This window comes from Strongylocentrotus purpuratus, unplaced genomic scaffold (genome assembly GCF_000002235.5).
Source record: "Strongylocentrotus purpuratus isolate Spur 01 unplaced genomic scaffold, Spur_5.0 spur5_scaffold_7, whole genome shotgun sequence".
Taxonomy (NCBI): domain Eukaryota; kingdom Metazoa; phylum Echinodermata; class Echinoidea; order Camarodonta; family Strongylocentrotidae; genus Strongylocentrotus; species Strongylocentrotus purpuratus.
The window spans coordinates 37,568,804-37,586,179 of NW_022145613.1; the positions used below are offsets into that span (position 1 = coordinate 37,568,804).

At 36.4% G+C, this 17,376-nt stretch overlaps 1 protein-coding gene across 1 annotated transcript; it reads left to right on the top strand.

The window, feature by feature from the left end:
* The first annotated feature begins 288 nt into the window (after nt 1–288).
* Nucleotides 289–15,760, top strand: LOC576492. The gene is made up of 6 exons (XM_794812.5): nt 289–607; nt 11,202–12,312; nt 12,524–12,699; nt 13,192–13,614; nt 14,167–14,263; nt 14,790–15,760. The coding sequence occupies exons 1-6, from the start codon at nt 514–516 to the stop codon at nt 14,806–14,808; spliced, it is 1,920 nt and encodes a 639-aa protein (XP_799905.2). The 5' UTR covers nt 289–513; the 3' UTR covers nt 14,809–15,760.
* Nucleotides 15,761–17,376: the final 1,616 nt, after the last annotated feature.

Below are 17,376 nucleotides of genomic sequence, written 5' to 3' on the forward strand. Positions count from 1 at the left end.
ACACACACACACACACACACACACACACACACACACACGCACATAGAGAAAAGAGAGAGAGAGAGAGAGAGAGAGAGAGTAAGCAAGATACTCGTTTAGTCTTATCCCATGGTAGGCTTATCCATGCAGACTTTTTTCTTCTTCAAAGTTCTGATTTTGAGTAAGGATTATGTTAACTTATTAACAAGCTATTGATATTGAAAGGGAAGTGATAATGAAGACAATGATTCATGCATTCTTGACGTCCCTGCATCGTCGTAATTAAAATGAACCCCTACCGTTGAATGGACACTTCCTGTTTGTCGTAGAGAAAGAAACAAACTGCTCGTCACACAACAAAACTTTTTTTCCCAAACTCGCGACTTTGGACGCTTAACATAACGGATTCATGGAGAAAAAGAACACAATTTGGAGCAAAAAATAGAGTAAATTCTTGAAGAGGTCAGAAGTACAGAGACGGTTGATCCGTCCAACATTATTATCTTGTTTTCGTTGAAGGAGGAGAAGGAGAAAATGTGGAATTTACTGGTTTTAGCGGCGGTACTTCTGCAGCTCATTGGGTTCGCAACGCCCCAGCAAGCGCCTTACCTACCTTCAAACTCGCCAAGTAAGTCATCAGAAGCAGCCGATTGGTCTTCTTCAAATTAAAGATTTCATAAGTTATCTTAGAAACAGTGATATCAATTGATAAAAATTGTTACATTTAGTCGCACGAATTTGTGTTACTTCCTTCCTTGTTAAATCCCTCAAGTATGACGCACAAAGCAAGTATTCCCAATATGCTTGAAGGCGTTTTTTCATCATTATTTCTTCTGAGAACCAAATTATTTAGCCTTTTTTAATAAAATACCATAATTTGTCCACAAAACTATTAATTCTAAACGTTTAGCCTCTGATAATTGTTTGATATTTCGTAAGTCAAAGAAACTATCGCATACAGACTTTCTCTAAGCGACAATAATTGTAAACCTATATATTAATATATGCAAGATTGTTAAAAATTATGAGTCATCATTTCAGTAATTTAGGCCTACACCATAAAAAAAACCCATCGAAACCCAACATATCATTAGACATATAGCTCCTACTTAAAATGATAAAGATATAATCACGACCTTTAATAATATTTGATATCAGGCAATATTTTGATAAAGGTTAATTTACTCAGCTACTAGGGGTCTCATATATTATTACATTGTAATATAATTAGCTCTCAAATACGTCATATTCAGGTTCAGACATTTTGGAGTGCCAACTTTCACTGTAATTTATAATTAAGTTATAAGAGGCGATTCCATTTTCTGGAAATATCGAGCGTAATTCGTTTTACAAATCAGGGTTTTTTATGGTGAAATACCCTTTATTGTATGTAAAGTATCAAACATGTCTTTACCAATACTTAATATAATGAAGGCTGGTTGTCGGAGTCACCTTTCTAAAAACGTCTAAGTTTGTTTAGAGAGGTGTTTTATATGATGTTTTCCTTTCTTGCAAATACAAAACACTTCTTCTTAAAATATATTCAAAATTGTCATTTATATATAGGTTTTGATTATAGTTGTAAGCATTTTCTTTAACATTGATTTATTCTTCTGATTAAAAATATTTCTCAAATTATGACATTTGAATAGGGTGACTAAACAAAGGAAATAATGCTCTTAAAATGGGATATTAATGAAATAAAGTCAATATCACACTCGTGTAACTAAGGACATGTGAGTAACATTAAGAATATGGCGCAAATCTTGTGAATCTGACATGGCGGAACAGTATATCTTCGCAATTCCGCAGTAGCAGCCAATACAATTATAGATGGGCAATATATTTATATACCTCAACCAATTGGCAACGATTCTTACCGTTGCATTGACAGTATCATCAGTGGCGTTATTATAATCCTCAAGGCTTAGAAAGTCTTTTCCTGCATGATATCTTTCAAGTAACATAAGCCGACGTGTCAGCGCCATTTTGTCCAACAATGAGCGTTATTATTACTCACTTCCTATGCGATGAAGCTCTACGGGGTTAAACGAATAACCTACCCTCTACATCCCACCAATTAGCACGTAGTCAATTTATTCACTTTAATTTCGGTTTGTTTATGATTCTTTTTCTATTTCTATACCATGTATCGTTGTGCTACAATAATGACAGTAATAATAATGATGATGATGATGATGATGATAATACTAATTATCACACTGATTACTATAATGATGAAGATGATGATGATACTATACTACTACTACTACTACTACTACTACTACTACTACTACTACTACTACTACTACTACTACAGCAATAGCAATCAGCATTATTATTATCACAATAACGACGATTTATATCGCGCATATTACCACTTTCTCTTTGAGCAGTACATACAATTCATAATTCTTTGACGGAAAACTGTTTGATTTCTATGTACAATGTGGGGGAAATGAATTTACGTGACGCGAAGAAAGGAAAAGCATGAACAATAAGACATTAAAACCCAAATGACGCTTATTATACATGAATAATAACAAAACAAACCATTGTGTTCATTTTTAAATTCCCTTTTAATTGAAAAAAGGGAATTATCCTGGCAACATCTTGGGGATTATTGCATTGTATCTCAAGCTGGGTTGTAAAGACAATAATTAATCTAGTAACGGAAATTTCTAATTGGCATTCACCGGTTCCCCTTTATTCATAGACAGACATAATTCAACGGAACTCTGTATCGCCTACTTGGTTCAGTCAGCTAACTTTGAAAACATGAATATTTTGTTCAAATTCAGTCAGGCTATTGGCATAACGGATTCGTATTCAATTAGCATATTGAGTAGATTAACAATAATGAATTAATTAATTAAGTCGTGATGAATCGAAAGTAAACTATCCTATAAGACTTGATTTTAATTTGTGAAATCTTCATGAATGATGGATTAAAAAAAAAAAATCTTGTAAATGCTGTAGTGGATGCCTGATGCCTTAATGGGGTAAAACAAAATCTAATTTTGGAAGTACACATTTGGTTTTCCATCTGCAACAAGTAGTACAGGTTGTGTTTAAGACGATTTGGAAGAAAAAAGAACCTGGCACTAGTAAACGTCTTTGTGAGAAAATAAAGAACATCTTTTACTGTTTGCATTCATTGCCATGTCAGAACGCTGGATGAATATTCTGTCTCATTTTAAAAACAGAGAGAGAGAAAAAATAACCTCCACGAGTAATTAAAGTACACTATGCGTTCGTTTATCATGTTTCTCACTCAAACATTAATTGTTGGCACTTATCTCTCTCAATTGGCCCTTTTCAGCACCTGAGTGATAAAACAGAAGATTGAGCCAAGTAGATAATAACGATTCTTTTTAAAATCACGTATGCGATCAGAACTTCTGGATTCATACCAACTTCAAATGACATGTAGGCCTATTAGAGTTCGTTCGTCTGGACATTATGAATCAGTATTGTCCAATTCTAATTTTTATTTCTTAAAATAATCTATATCCGCGGCGTGGCTGTCGAACTGGTAAAATGAATCAGAACTGTTGTGTGGTCGTCGTCTGATGCTAAAAATAAAGATAATTCAAACTCCCTTGTCGCTACTTATCAGCTTGACAGGAAAACCGGTACGTGGGACCGTGAGCTCAAGCTCGAATTTATGGGGTTGGAAAGGGGGAAACAACACAAGACAAAATTGCAGTTCATTTTTTTTTCTTTTTGGGAGTGACCCGATTTTTATGACTGACCTGCACGGACACGTACTTGGTCATATACAGAGAATATCAGATATTCATGACAACCGTATGTAGAGTAACATGGCTGTGTCAAGACAAGTTTTTTTTTTTTTTTTTTGGGGGGGGGGGGGCACCGGACTAGGGGAGGGGGGGGTCGGCACAGTGGATGAAATGCGAATTAACAAGACTATTGATTAGCAGAATGGTGTGGGAGGAGTCGTAGCTTTCGTTCTCTTCCTCCTCCACATTTACTTACCCCTTTTTGCCATGGGTAAACGGCGCCCCCGAACACCTTTGCCATTATACATGACGTTATAGAAACTCTCATAGCGTGCTCTTAATTTTTGCAGACTACACATTCGATATAATTACGTTAAAAATAGCTGCGACAAATGAGGAAGGATGAAATTCTGATATAGTATTAAATAGGGAACGGAATGAACAGGCCAAGCAACAAGCATGTGGTCCCTATACTCTGTTATGCTGTTAATATAAAATTTCTAAAAATCGATAGTTCCCTATTACATGGAAAAACAATTGACTAATAATCCACTCATCCCCATTAGGCCTTAAAAAAAAGATTTTGTATTGCAAAAACATTGGTCGGTCGGTCGGAATTTTTTTTTTAAATAACTTTTTGTTCTCCCTCTTTTCAGTTTTGAATGCTTTAATATTTTTTCATCTCTAAAAAAAGTTTTTTTTTTTTTTTTTTTTTTTTTTTTAAGCCGACCGTAGATTTCACGATTTTTGGGTTGGTCGCAAAGGGCAATACAACATATTTTTTAAGGCCTTAATTCGTACACCATGCTTAACATAAAGTATGGAGATGTGAACAGGGTTCTGGAATGACATCATCGTATAAGAATGTTGTCATTTTAGTTCTATCTTTTCCCGCCATATTGGGCAATGCATGAATCCTATAACCATCCAAGCAGATCCAGGGAGTGCTTATCTATAATTGCCCAGCTTTAGACCGTGTATGATTGAGCTACATGTAGGAAATTACCAACCTCCATACTTCACTCATATTGCAATAGGCCCTATTTCCAATGTTTTAGTAGGGGAGTATAGAGAGACAGAGAGAGAGAGAGAGAGAGAGAGAGAGAGACACACACACACACACACACAGAGAGAGAGAGAGAGAGAGAGAGAGAGAGAGAGAGAGATGGACAAACAGACAGACGCAGAAAAAGGGAGAGGTTCACTTTTCATTCAGAATTTGGATAAGTAAGTCCGAATTTATGATAAACTTGTAAATTTCGTTATTTCTTTTTACTACTTGAGGCAGATTTTCGAATAATGTGTCCGTACTTTTTCGCGGACCTTTGGGGAAAATGTGACGACCCCAACCTCTTATTGTTTGAGGGTGATTGTCTCTGAAATATTTTTACATTAAAATAAAACTTACAATTGGGTTACAATTAACCTCGTTGACAATTTTCTTATTTTCACACCTCCACTCATTTAAAATGAAAAGATATAGGCATATTATTCATAAACTACGGCGCATGATCATAACCCGATTCTCCTCCAACTCTATGGGAGAGTGACCACTTGTAGATTAGTAAGTCATTTACTCATTTACTACGACTGAACAGCCCATATAAACAAGCAAACAAACAAAACAACAATCAAACAAACTAAGCACGATGGCATCCTGCAGATATAGTCTTCCACACTTTATTATGCTGTACCCTGCATTCTGCAGAATTATGCAGTTTTACAGGAAATGTGATATTACATTTTTCGACCATAGATTTGTACAAATTAAACTACGAATATTTAGTGATGTCTGCCGCTCATAAATCGTTAATATTGACGATAAAGGTCATGGAAAGTTGACGAGCGCTCACATGATTTATGTTATCTCCTCTTATACTTTACTTTAAAGGCATCGTTTAACAATGTTTCCAGTTTTACAAATCTGAAAATGCATGGCCCTAAGTGTTATCAGTGTCTTTGATATGATGTAATAGCCCTAGAAAATGCGCTTCAAAATGATCATGAAGTGCCTGAAAAAGTAAACATCTTTGAGTGAGCGGTTTTACCATACTCCTTTCCTCCAATAGACTGTAATGTTATAAAAAAAAACCGTTGGGAAAAACGGTTTTTGATATTTCGATTTATAATCATAAATATCTTGATAATCAGACAGGCGATCGGCTTGTAAAAGTCATAGGATTCCTGACTGACATAAAGGTTTATAATTATGATTGCAGCATGAGCTAAATCCAGGATTTTGTTCAGAATCTGAGGTAAAGATAACCTATCCCTTTAAACTTAGCATGATCGTTATGCCCCGCTAATTACGTGGGCTTTTGAGATGCACTAATTTGTATTAATATTTTTTTGGCAGTCATTTTTCAAGTCATGACTTGCAATGTGTCGAATTAAACATATTGTAGAACATCTTATTATTTTTTTCTACTTGCACTGGTTGTTAAGGCAATGTGTTTCAATGTGGTAAAAATTGTATTAAAACTAATTATTTTAGATTCGCTATACCGCTTCTTATACACAGAGCAGAACTAATATTTAATACATTCTCCACCTACATGTAGGTAATACTCAAAGTGTACATAAGGCATGTCTCAAGACTTGGAAGACAAGATGATGATCTATTATTTCAATTAAATAGAAATCATAATGTGCGTACATGCAAACATACTAAAAGCAGTACTTAGTTCAATTATGATTAAATAACTTTGTACACATTTTCTATAGGACATAGAGCAAAGACTTTTGAGTGGTTAGCAAAGTAATAATGATAATAACAGAACTAATTACAATTTCACAGATTATTGAAAGTTTTAAGCATTCTAAAGAACCATTGATATGCGATATTTGAAATTACAATTTGTTTAAATCACAATAATATAATCAAGAGTTGACACATTTGTGCATAATTACATATGGCGTATAGCCAAAAAAAGGAGGGTGGGGTGGTAAGGAACTGAGCTGTCGCATGTACTTTCATTGTATTTATATTGATTTTTGTTATCGGCATTCAAAGGAGAGAGGGGGGGGGGTGGGGTGGGTAGCCATATATGTTGCTTTAGCCTCTGAGTGTAGATAACTTTCAAAGTAAATCAGTTAATTTTTTTCTCTGCTTGTATATAGAGGCATTTTTCATGAAATTCTTTCTAATTTCTTTACACGGATTTGAACATTACGGATAGAGCCAGGATTACAGTAGGGGAAGAGTTGTCTCGTTCTATGGAGATTGGTTACGGTGATAAGGATTGAATAGGGTATCATTATCAAATAGAATATTCAGTTGCAGTCAAGTTTTAGCATGGATTTAGGAAGTTCAAGTTTACGACTGCATTTTGATTTGACCTCGACCATGTCGAATGGCAGGCTTTTATCAGATCATTTCACCGATGTCTGTGAATATTATTGAAAGATACACCCGCACAAAGTTTATCGTACAATACGGAAACGGTCTTAATACATAACTCCAACTGTATTTTTTTTCTTTACGCAGGGGTATACATAGTTATTTACATGAGCTCTTGTTGTATGTTATATATCTTCGTCACTACATCTTCATATTGTTTTTTTTTACCTCCATATAATATTTCTTTCATTATCTTTCAACAATTCACTTCCGATTTTACAGCTGTTTTGTATTCACTGTTTTCTTGACTTTTTCTTTGCCAAATAATAATAATAACGAATAAACTCTTAATCAGCGATAGTTGAGATGAAATTGAATGCCATTGCACGTTTCCAAAACGTTCATAATTATGAAGTTATATCATAATCGCATAAAGGTTCATTTTTCAAAGGATTATGTTCAAATGCATTTGAAACCCAAGCGTTTGAAACTATACATGTAAAGCTAATAATATTGAATCCTTGACTAATTTATGGCCGAAATCAATAAAGTCATCTGTAACCCTCCCACACGTTTCCCCAAACACGTACGCTTCCCGGTTATCTTCGTTCATTTGAAAATTTAGAAAAAGTTCACCATTCGGCATCCTTTTACCGGACATTCATAATTACGTTCCATGGCAACTGATGATATCGGGAGAGGAAATAGATGGGGATATAAATAATTCTTCAGAATATTCCCAGAATGCCGTTTATGTATGCAATAATGCAAAAGAGAATAAATTACTCGGTAAATAATTTGAGACATGCATTTTGTTGCATCATGTAAATGCTGAATGTTCGATTTAGGAAAAATGTTCGTAGGAAAGTGAAGAATAACTTCAGACGTTTAAAGTAGACGCAGGGGCGGCGGAGCGAATTCCAAAGTGGAGGGGGGGGGGCACCAACAAAAAAGGGCACTTTATGAAAAAAGAGCACCTACAAAAGGAAATCTCAAAGCGAAAATATACAATTTGTTAGACATTGGTATATACCCCTACATTGTGTTTACATTATCAGGGATGATTTCAATATTTATTTCTCTTTATACATCATATAAGATATTGCTTAAGCATCATACTTTACAGTGGGTTGTGATGGTCTGAACATTTAGTATTTGTTAGGTCGCAGTGCGAAAAATTATAAGCACATTCTCATAACGGAAGACTGAAAAGACCTTTGATAAGTAACATAATCATTTCATCTATAAATGCGAGCAAACTTGGGGGAAAATTGCTCTTAGTCGCTTGAAATTAGGGGCGCGTTTAATGATGAGAGGAAAAGTGGATACTAATCGAAGCGGATAACACACTTGTTAGAAAATAAAATAAGCATGTGTCAAAGTACAAAGGGTAATTATCAGAGGTGAAAATGGGGCACTTCTTACACCTACATAAAGAGGCACTCACCAGAGATGAAAAAGCCCCTCATGATAATGGAAAATGGGCCTTTACAGAAAGGGGATAGGTCCCTTATCAGACAGGAAAAGGGGCACGTATCATTGTTAAAAGGGAAATTATCAGAGGTGAAAAGGGGCACTTATAATAAAGGAAAATGTGTTTTAGTTGAAAGAAAATGGGCACCGATCAGATTTTAATAGGCACTTATCGGTGGTGAAAGGGGGCATTTATGAAAAGGGGGAAGTGGCTCTTATTAAAAAGAAATAGAGGCACATGATAATATAAAGTGGGCACTTTTTAGAGATGAAAAGGGGGTAATTATCAGAAGGGGGAGGGGCACTTATAAGAAGAGAAAGAGCATTTATTAGAAAGGAAAAGGGGCACTTATAAAAGTAAAAGGGGCATTAATAAAAATAAAAGGGGCAGTTATTGGAAGTGAAAGGGACACTCATCAGAGATGGAAAGAGCACTTATCAGGAGGGGACGGGACACTTGTCAAAGTAAAACGAATATCTCTCAGATTTGAATGGGGTAGGCCTAATTGTCGGAGGACTCGAAGAGGGCACTATAAATCTGAACTGAAAAGTAGTAACTTCTTCTACCTGAAAAGGGTCATTTACCAGAGATGAAAAGGGACATTTATGAGAAGGGAAAGGAGCTTTTTCCCCCTCTAATGGGGTCACTAATAAGTACGAAAAAGGGCACATGTGAAAATATGAGATGCGCTTATTCGAGTTAAAAAGGGGGTAGGTATTACAAGGGGAAGGGCTCTTCTTAAAAAGGAAAAAGGGCACATGTCAAAGTAAAAGAGGCACATCTCAGATTTAAATAGGGCAATTATCAGAGGTGAAGGGGGCACTCCTCGTACCTGAAAAGGGGCACTTACTAGAAATTAAAAAGGGCACTTATGAGAAAGGAAAATGGACACTTATTGCAAAGGAAAATGGGAACTTGTTGAAGGAATAGGGGCACGTGTTAAATTAAAAGGGGCAATTATCAGAAGTGAAAATGGGAAGGGCAGTTTTACAATTTAACAGGGGCACTTGTCAAAGTAAAAAGGGCACTCTTCCTAGGTAAAAAGTGGTACATTTTACTAAGTTAAAGGGGCATTTTTTTAATGTAAAAAGGAGTACTTTTGGGGTTCTGGAAAAAAGTGGTGGGCACTGTGCCCCCTGCCCTCCCTGCCCCCGGAGGTTCGCCTCTGAGTAGACAAAATAATTACAATTATCATCAAACGCAATTTTTACATTTTCTCTAATCAAGGGATGCAGACGGGTAAATAAAAGCTTATTCTCCTTCATATCTAGAAATCACAGAAGCTGAAAATGAGATTGAGAACGGTCTAGAATTAAACATAATAATAATCATAACTGTCATACATAATGTACATAGTATCTACATTATGACAGAAACAAAACAACTTTTTAGACAATCTTTAGACAAACTTTGTGAATACTTTCCCAAGGTGATTTCCTGGGGGTACTGCAGCGATTGTTGAATATTAGAATGCCGATAAATTTAGTTGTAAATTGATGAGACCTCTTGTGCCTCTTTAATGTCTTAGTTTGCCACAATGTGTCACTATCCGTGCATCCTTCAGACAGACCTACAGAGGCCTTGTCACAACGTGCAGGAAGGAATAGAGGCTTATGTTAGAAAGGGGCATGTTGATCAGACGGTGTACTGAACAGAATTTGGAATTAGTTATACTAACATGAATGATTTGCAATGTGTCATCATATTCAGGGATTGTTTGAATCGTGAATAATTATGTCTGGCATCTAGCGTAAATCGAGATTAGATGAAAGTTATGATGTTTACTGGGGCGCACTTACATCAATGGATCACGACATGACTAACATACATTCTGTAACACGTAACATTGTGGACATTTAAAAGGATTCATCATATAAAATTTCCTATATGAGATGTCGATTTTGGGTATAAAATCGACTTAAACACATGGAATAATAATGAGGGGGATATAAAAACACCTAACGACACTCGCTTTGTTGTAGTCTCATGTCACATTAAATGGCGTAAAACATGCATTCTTAGAAGGTCCATGGTACAAGTAGGGTAAATAGGGACTTTTAGATTCTGCACGATGAGAACGTGGACTGCCCTTTTATTTCAAGGCAATGTCACGTCCTTTTAAGGCACTGGCAGTGACGTCACATTGCCTTAAAAGGGCAGTCCACGTTCTCGTCGTGCAGAATCTAAAAGTCTCTACTATCAGACAAAGTCAGCAATGATACGTATTGCTTTATTGCTTTATGTCTTATTTAGATGACTTGGTAATGTGGCACCGGCAATCACCAAAGGGCGTTGTTGCACCAACCCATAGCATATATTCAGGTTTAAGATTACTAGACAACACTGTCAAAATCAATCACTTCGGAAATTCTAATGCAATATAGTTTTTCCTTTTGTTTAGTGCCACCTTTTCTTTATTATAAATGATTCAAATGGTATTGACAAAGTATAATTAAAACACTTTGCACAGAGAGAGATATGATATGGGTGTATAACACCATTCCAGGATAGGGCCTACTACCGACTTGCATTTTCATGTCATACATTCTTCCATATCGTCATCGATATCGGTTTTGACTAAATTCACCTAATTTCTTAAAAAGTGAAAGCAATGTTATATATGATGATTTGATATTAATACTTCAATCTTTCTTAAATCCCACAGCGTTCACTGTTGGATCACCGGACACACGTGGGACGAAGTTCATGTTTGCGATGCCGAGTAACTTCAATGTTGCCAGTAAGGTAACTCTGATGATCGGGTCTTCAAACCCTGGCATTGCCCGTGTCATGGTCAACATTCCTGGCTTCAAGTTCCGAAGAGAGATCACCTTGACCCAACGTCAGATGAAGACCATTAGTATTCCAGGGAATGTGGCAGCTAACGGAGGGGGTCCTCAAAACGGGACAATCGTAGTCACGTCAAATCTGGAGATTACTGTCCATGCTGCGAACATCATGCCGAAGACCAACGACGCCTTCGTGGCGATTCCGACCGATGCTCTTGGGAAGGAGTACGTGATTGCTTCGTATGACATCGTCACAGGTCAGTGGTCAGTGTTTACAATCACAGGCACTCAGCAAGGTACAAGAATCCAGGTGGTTCCTTCGCAGAGGACGCTTCATGCTCGGCAATGGTACAATCCTGGCCAGATTATCAATATTCAGCTGAACGAAGCACAGTCGATACAGATCAGAGCCCCAATGGATTTGACTGGAACGTACATCACAGCGGACAAACCCGTCGCTGTTGTTTCTGGTGCCACCTGCACGCGTGTTCCAAAGGACATGCAGAGGTGCGACCATCTGGTAGAGATGTTGCCTCCCATTTCGGCCCTCGGTACTCGCTTCTCAATTGTACCTCTCCTCAACAGAACTGGATATGTCTTTCGTATGATCGCAGCACGTCCCAACACCAGAGTCCACATGGCCGGTGTGATCTATACCCTTGGACAAAGGGGTTCCTTCAGAGAGTTCAACCAAGACGCCCAGCTTCCAGTCACAATCACATCAAACCGACCTCTTTTAGTGATGCAGTATGGCAAAGGAATGGACATCGATTTCTGGGGTGATCCATTCATGTCTATTGTACCACCTGTCGAGCAGTACATGGAAGGAATGACCACCTTTGGACCTTTAGCACAGTCTGGGCAGGACAGGTTCTTTAGTTTCTTGTCAGTGTCGGTGACTTCTGCAGATCTGTATACCATAAGTCTGGACAACGTTCTCATCATGAACACTGAATTAAACCTTCCTCTTGGCTCAGAGACAATCAGGTTAGTGATGGAAGCCGTTTTCTAAATTATTTCCCAAACCATCAAAGGAAACCTCTGTGTTATTCAATCAGCAAATCTATAAATTGTTTTATTTTTAAAAAATTGTTTTGTCTAACCAAATAACTCTATATAAATATGTTAATATACTAAAATGAAAAGAAGAAAAAACAATTTGGAGTTATAAAAGATTTTTTCTTTCTTTTTCTTCCAGGTATACAGCAGATCGGAATATGAGGATTCAAAATATTCCACACACGCTACACAACCCATCTCTTATGTCACGTTTCACCGCTATCTGCCACGGGGTATCTCAAGGATCAGGCTATGGGTACCCAATCGGATACAACCTAAGAACTTTACTGTGTTCAAGAACGGACCCAATGACAGGTATGTCATTTAGTTCGTAGAATGATTTGATTAGATTTCAATCGAATGTTATCGGTTTTATTTGCTAATTTTTTATTTGGATGTATTGTGTCTCGTGGCACATTGTTATCTTTATAAACTATCATCATTAACAATCAGAATGAACTACTATCATCAATATTATCATCACGATGACCACCACGATGAGTAGCATCCCTCTCATCATCATCACCATCAGCTACATCTTCATTATCATCCTCTTCTTTATTTTCTTCATCGTCATCATCATCAATATTTATTCGTTGACATTTGGTTTTAATCGTCATGCAATGATAATGTTGGTTTTGTGTGATTTGAATGTAATTGCTTTTCTCCTAATTCTGTTCCGTGGCAGTTCTAATACGTTTTGTCTTTAGTCTGCATTTTTTTTTCTGGGGGGGGGGGGGTATAAATTATGTTCCCGAATCGTAAGGAAAAAGTTTTTATTTTTTCGTCTTTAATGTTTCTATCCAGGTTTAATCGAGGAATTCCAGTGCCCACCACCGATCCCGCCCATCGTACCCGGTCTGGTACCAAGCAACGTACCAGGCATGGGAGGAAACCAACCAATCCGACCAGGGCTAGGTATGGGTGGTATGGGTGGCTACGGAGGTGGCTACGGGGGCATGTACCCCGGATTCACCACAGGAGGACAACCCGGTGGCTACCTACCAGGGAACTTCTTCACCGGAGGGAAAGCTCTGAACCCCAATATACCAATCCTACCTGGTCTCCCTATTGATCCTAACGCTGGAGCTGCGCAGACTCAACCGGGGTTCAACAATAATCCTCTGAATCCAGTCAGTCCGAACAACCCATTCGCCAACCCCGGTCAACCGTTTGTTCCGATGTTGCCTTTCAACCCGATGGGACCAGGAATGATTCCACCACCTGAAAGTAAGAATTGTAACACCACCATCACCCCTTCCCAAAAGAGAACAACCAAAATATCCATAGTGAACCTAAAAAAAGTCACAGCCCGGAAACACCTGTTGTCTGTTGTTGCTGTTGTTTATGTTTTTTAGCTTACTGATTTTCAACATTATCCTCAAAGACCCTCTCACACATCTGTCAAATTTAGAGTCCTAAGAATATTGTAAGGCACATAAGATATTCCCTAGAATATTGAATAAAACATTTCAAAGTTTATATAAAAAACGTAAATTGTGTAATCTAATATATATTGATATAGAATATAATATTCTCATTAACGTAGTAATTTAAAACAGAATCCCATTCTCTTTACGACAGGCTCTATAAAAACTAGGCCTAATAAAAACCATGAAAGACACGGTGTGTAAGGTAATTTTATTTGATAAGCGAAAGTTTTCTCTTTCATTTTCTTGAGCCTAAACTTCAATTTATCAAGTGGCCAAACCCCGCTTTCTTCCATGTAGTATTTAGTCACGTATTGACCAAAACTTGGTAAATTCTTTTTGCCCTGTTTAGATTGTTACACCTTAGGCCTTCTGATCCTGGCAGCTGTTGCCCCGGTAACAGTAGTCTTCATCGTGATGCTGGTTATCCTCCTAGCTATTGTATACAGGTAAGAAATCATATTTCTTCAGTCACTATTCCATTAGTAAGTTTTATCAATTTACTTTCCATGTATCATTATCTGCTACAAAATTCTTTAAAATACACATAGCGATTGTTGATATAGGCCTTTTCCATGACATTCCCTACAAACGCAAATTGTTGATGCACGATTCAGATTGTTTTAAAAGTCTTAATTTAGGGACTATTAATATTAATGTTCGTACAAGCGGCCACTGACATTGCTAAGCTACATGCACGAGAAAATAGGATATACTTTTCTTTTACATGCGTTATACATGCCAACATAAAATGTATTATCTGTTTTATCATTCGCATTCATTTCTCAAAAGTAATCTAAAACCACTACATCTTTAGAGAAAAGACAAGCAATTTGCAAATATTACATTTGGAAGGAAGGAAAAAAAAACAATTCTCTATCATTTCTTTTCTCTTTGCTTGGATTAGCCATCGTATAATGCTTGAGATGAATGCCGCTTATAAATATATCTTTTTCCTCCATTTTATATTGGCAGGTTTAAGAGGAAAAACTAATCTACACAAGGGCTGACGACAGACGAAACACTAATCTTTATGGAAAATTTTGAGATGCCATCAAAAAGAGTATCAGACTAAAAGTTTCATTTATGTAGATTTTCGGATAATTATCTCCTCTCATCTAAATTAAATTGACTACATCAATCGGGAAAAATATATGGGCTATAGTCGGCTCATTTCCTAACATATTTGTACTGTAAGTGATGTAATGTCTTATAAATGGTACGTTTTGATTTGGTAGATTTATAATGATAATACTATTAAGGTTAGATTATAAAATACATTTACTAATTCTGACCGAATGTGGAGCTGAGGTAATGAGCACCTAAACATGAAGAAAAAAGTGTTGAAATATGCGTTTTCAATACAGAAAATACCTAAATCCCTAACGAAAAATATGAATGAATATTTTTTATTGCAAAAAAAGAAGATGCGCGCGCGAATGAGGGGTTTTGATGTATTTCCTTTATTTTTGTGTTAATTTTGTAAATTATTTTAGCTATTGTTTATTAAGTGATGATTCTTATTTGCACATTGTCATCAAATGAAATATATGACGTCAATTTTTCATAAAATAAATAAATTTATATCGTTTTTTCAGACCAACTTTGGTTGAGCCTAAATGAATTGAATCTGTTTATAATTTGTTTGAAAGTTCACATTAGAATGAACGGTAATTCTTTATTTTTGAGGAAAACTTTGCAACTTTATTGACTTTTATTTGAATAATGATAAAAAGATGCGTATTTGTCTGTGTATTTAGTAAGCATAAGTTATCCTAGATCAATTCTTGACATTAAACTGAATATTTCACTCGCTTGTTTGTTCTTTCTTTGATAGAAAATGGAACATTCTTGCAAAAAAGTTTTGTAAAAATACCAATGTGTAAATGTATGTTGACGTATTATGTGCAATATATTAAATGAAAAATGAATGTTCTAAAAAGGGACTTGAAAGGTCAATGTGTTTCCTTTCGTCTTGTGACACTTGCTAAAGTTATATCATTGTGACGTCAGAGTATAGACTGAAAAGTGATTCAGATTGGATGATAGGATTCCTGACATTTAGATTGTTCTTTTCCACTCTCAATGAACCTCCTGTGCATCATCCCTGATTCAACCAATCACAACATTCGTAGCATAGACCATTCGCTAGTAATCCTGTCCCCATAAATCACTGTAAAGCGGATTCTGATTGGCCGATGTTGGGCAAATTTGTAAAAGATTTCAAAGAAGTTTTCATTTCAGTCTCTTTCATTTAAACGTCATGTTACTTTGAGTAACTTTGAATGAACCAAAGTAATCATGAATTATGTTTCAAACTTTTCCCCTGTTTTATGAATATATCAGTGTTTTGAAACGCAGGGACACTAAGTAATATTAGGACTTAAATAGTTTACTTCTCTCTCTACTTTGAAAGATACATGAACATTTCAGTACATATCCTGGAAATTTCCATTACACCTCGATTACGCCTGTCTTCAGGTTTAAAAAAACACAACTAAACTTGCCTTTATAAATTAATCTCAATCATTATAAAATATGTCCCAAAACTACACCATCATGCCCTTTTGGCGTACGTCATTGATCTATAATTATTTAAGTGAAGGTTTACGGTTGCCATGTCTCATCGTCCCGTGTGAGACACTGTGCTTGCTTTCAATGTATAATCCCTATGCATAAGCACAGTGTTACAAGGACACATGGATAAATCAAATGAGGAAGATAGTCAAAAGGCCTCCAAAGATTTTAATCATGGAATAAAGATTAAAGGAATCGTTCCTTCAAGTTGATGTGTTGATGAATGTAATAGTTAAGAACAAAACCGTACCACATCTTTACTCAATATGTCTTGATCACGATATAGAGCGCATACTGAATAGCATTGCCTTAAACACCATCAATGGAAATATTAAATCTATAAGAATGTTCAGAAAGAATATCAAGATAATCGTGTTACTATATATTAGAGTGTTGTCTATAAACCAAATTTAACCCTTGCCCATGAAAGGGATTAAAAAAAGGTTTTTGAATTATGTTTGTTCACAGCACACGTAGCCTGACGATGACAGAATCCTGAGTAACATGAACGATATTAATGTCATACGCCGACCTTACTATCATCTTCTAAAATTGATTGAACATAAGAACTTGAGATGAGATGATTCGGAATCGGGGTGAATTTTTTCCTGAAACTATGTTATGTATACCCATTTCATGTTTTCCGTGTGTTTTATAAATTTGTTTTTGCAATTGGTATACATCAAATAATACATAAGAACATTTTCAGTGGGAAGAAAATTAATCATGTTAATTAATCCTCTCCATTGCACACTCACATTAACAAGGTTACTTCATGAAACGTTACATAGAAAGTAGGGCGACTATACACAGCAACATCTGAATGCATTCGTTTTAAAACCACACCGCTGATCGTTACCCCTCTCTCCTTCCCCTTCCCTTTCCCTTTACCCCCTGCTCAACGAGACTTGTACACTTTGCTGTCATGGCGACATGCTCTGAGTAATAAAACTATTTCCCGCGCTCAGTACGTTCCTTGTATTAC

Excerpts from the sequence above, each read along its gene's own strand:
- LOC576492 (XM_794812.5), top strand. The coding sequence starts at position 514 with ATGTGGAATTTACTGGTTTTAGCGGCGGTACTTCTGCAGCTCATTGGG. Across the intron at positions 608-11,201 it reads CCTACCTTCAAACTCGCCAA|CGTTCACTGTTGGATCACCG; the intron begins GTAAGTCATCAG and ends TAAATCCCACAG. Across the intron at positions 12,313-12,523 it reads CTTGGCTCAGAGACAATCAG|GTATACAGCAGATCGGAATA; the intron begins GTTAGTGATGGA and ends TTTTTCTTCCAG.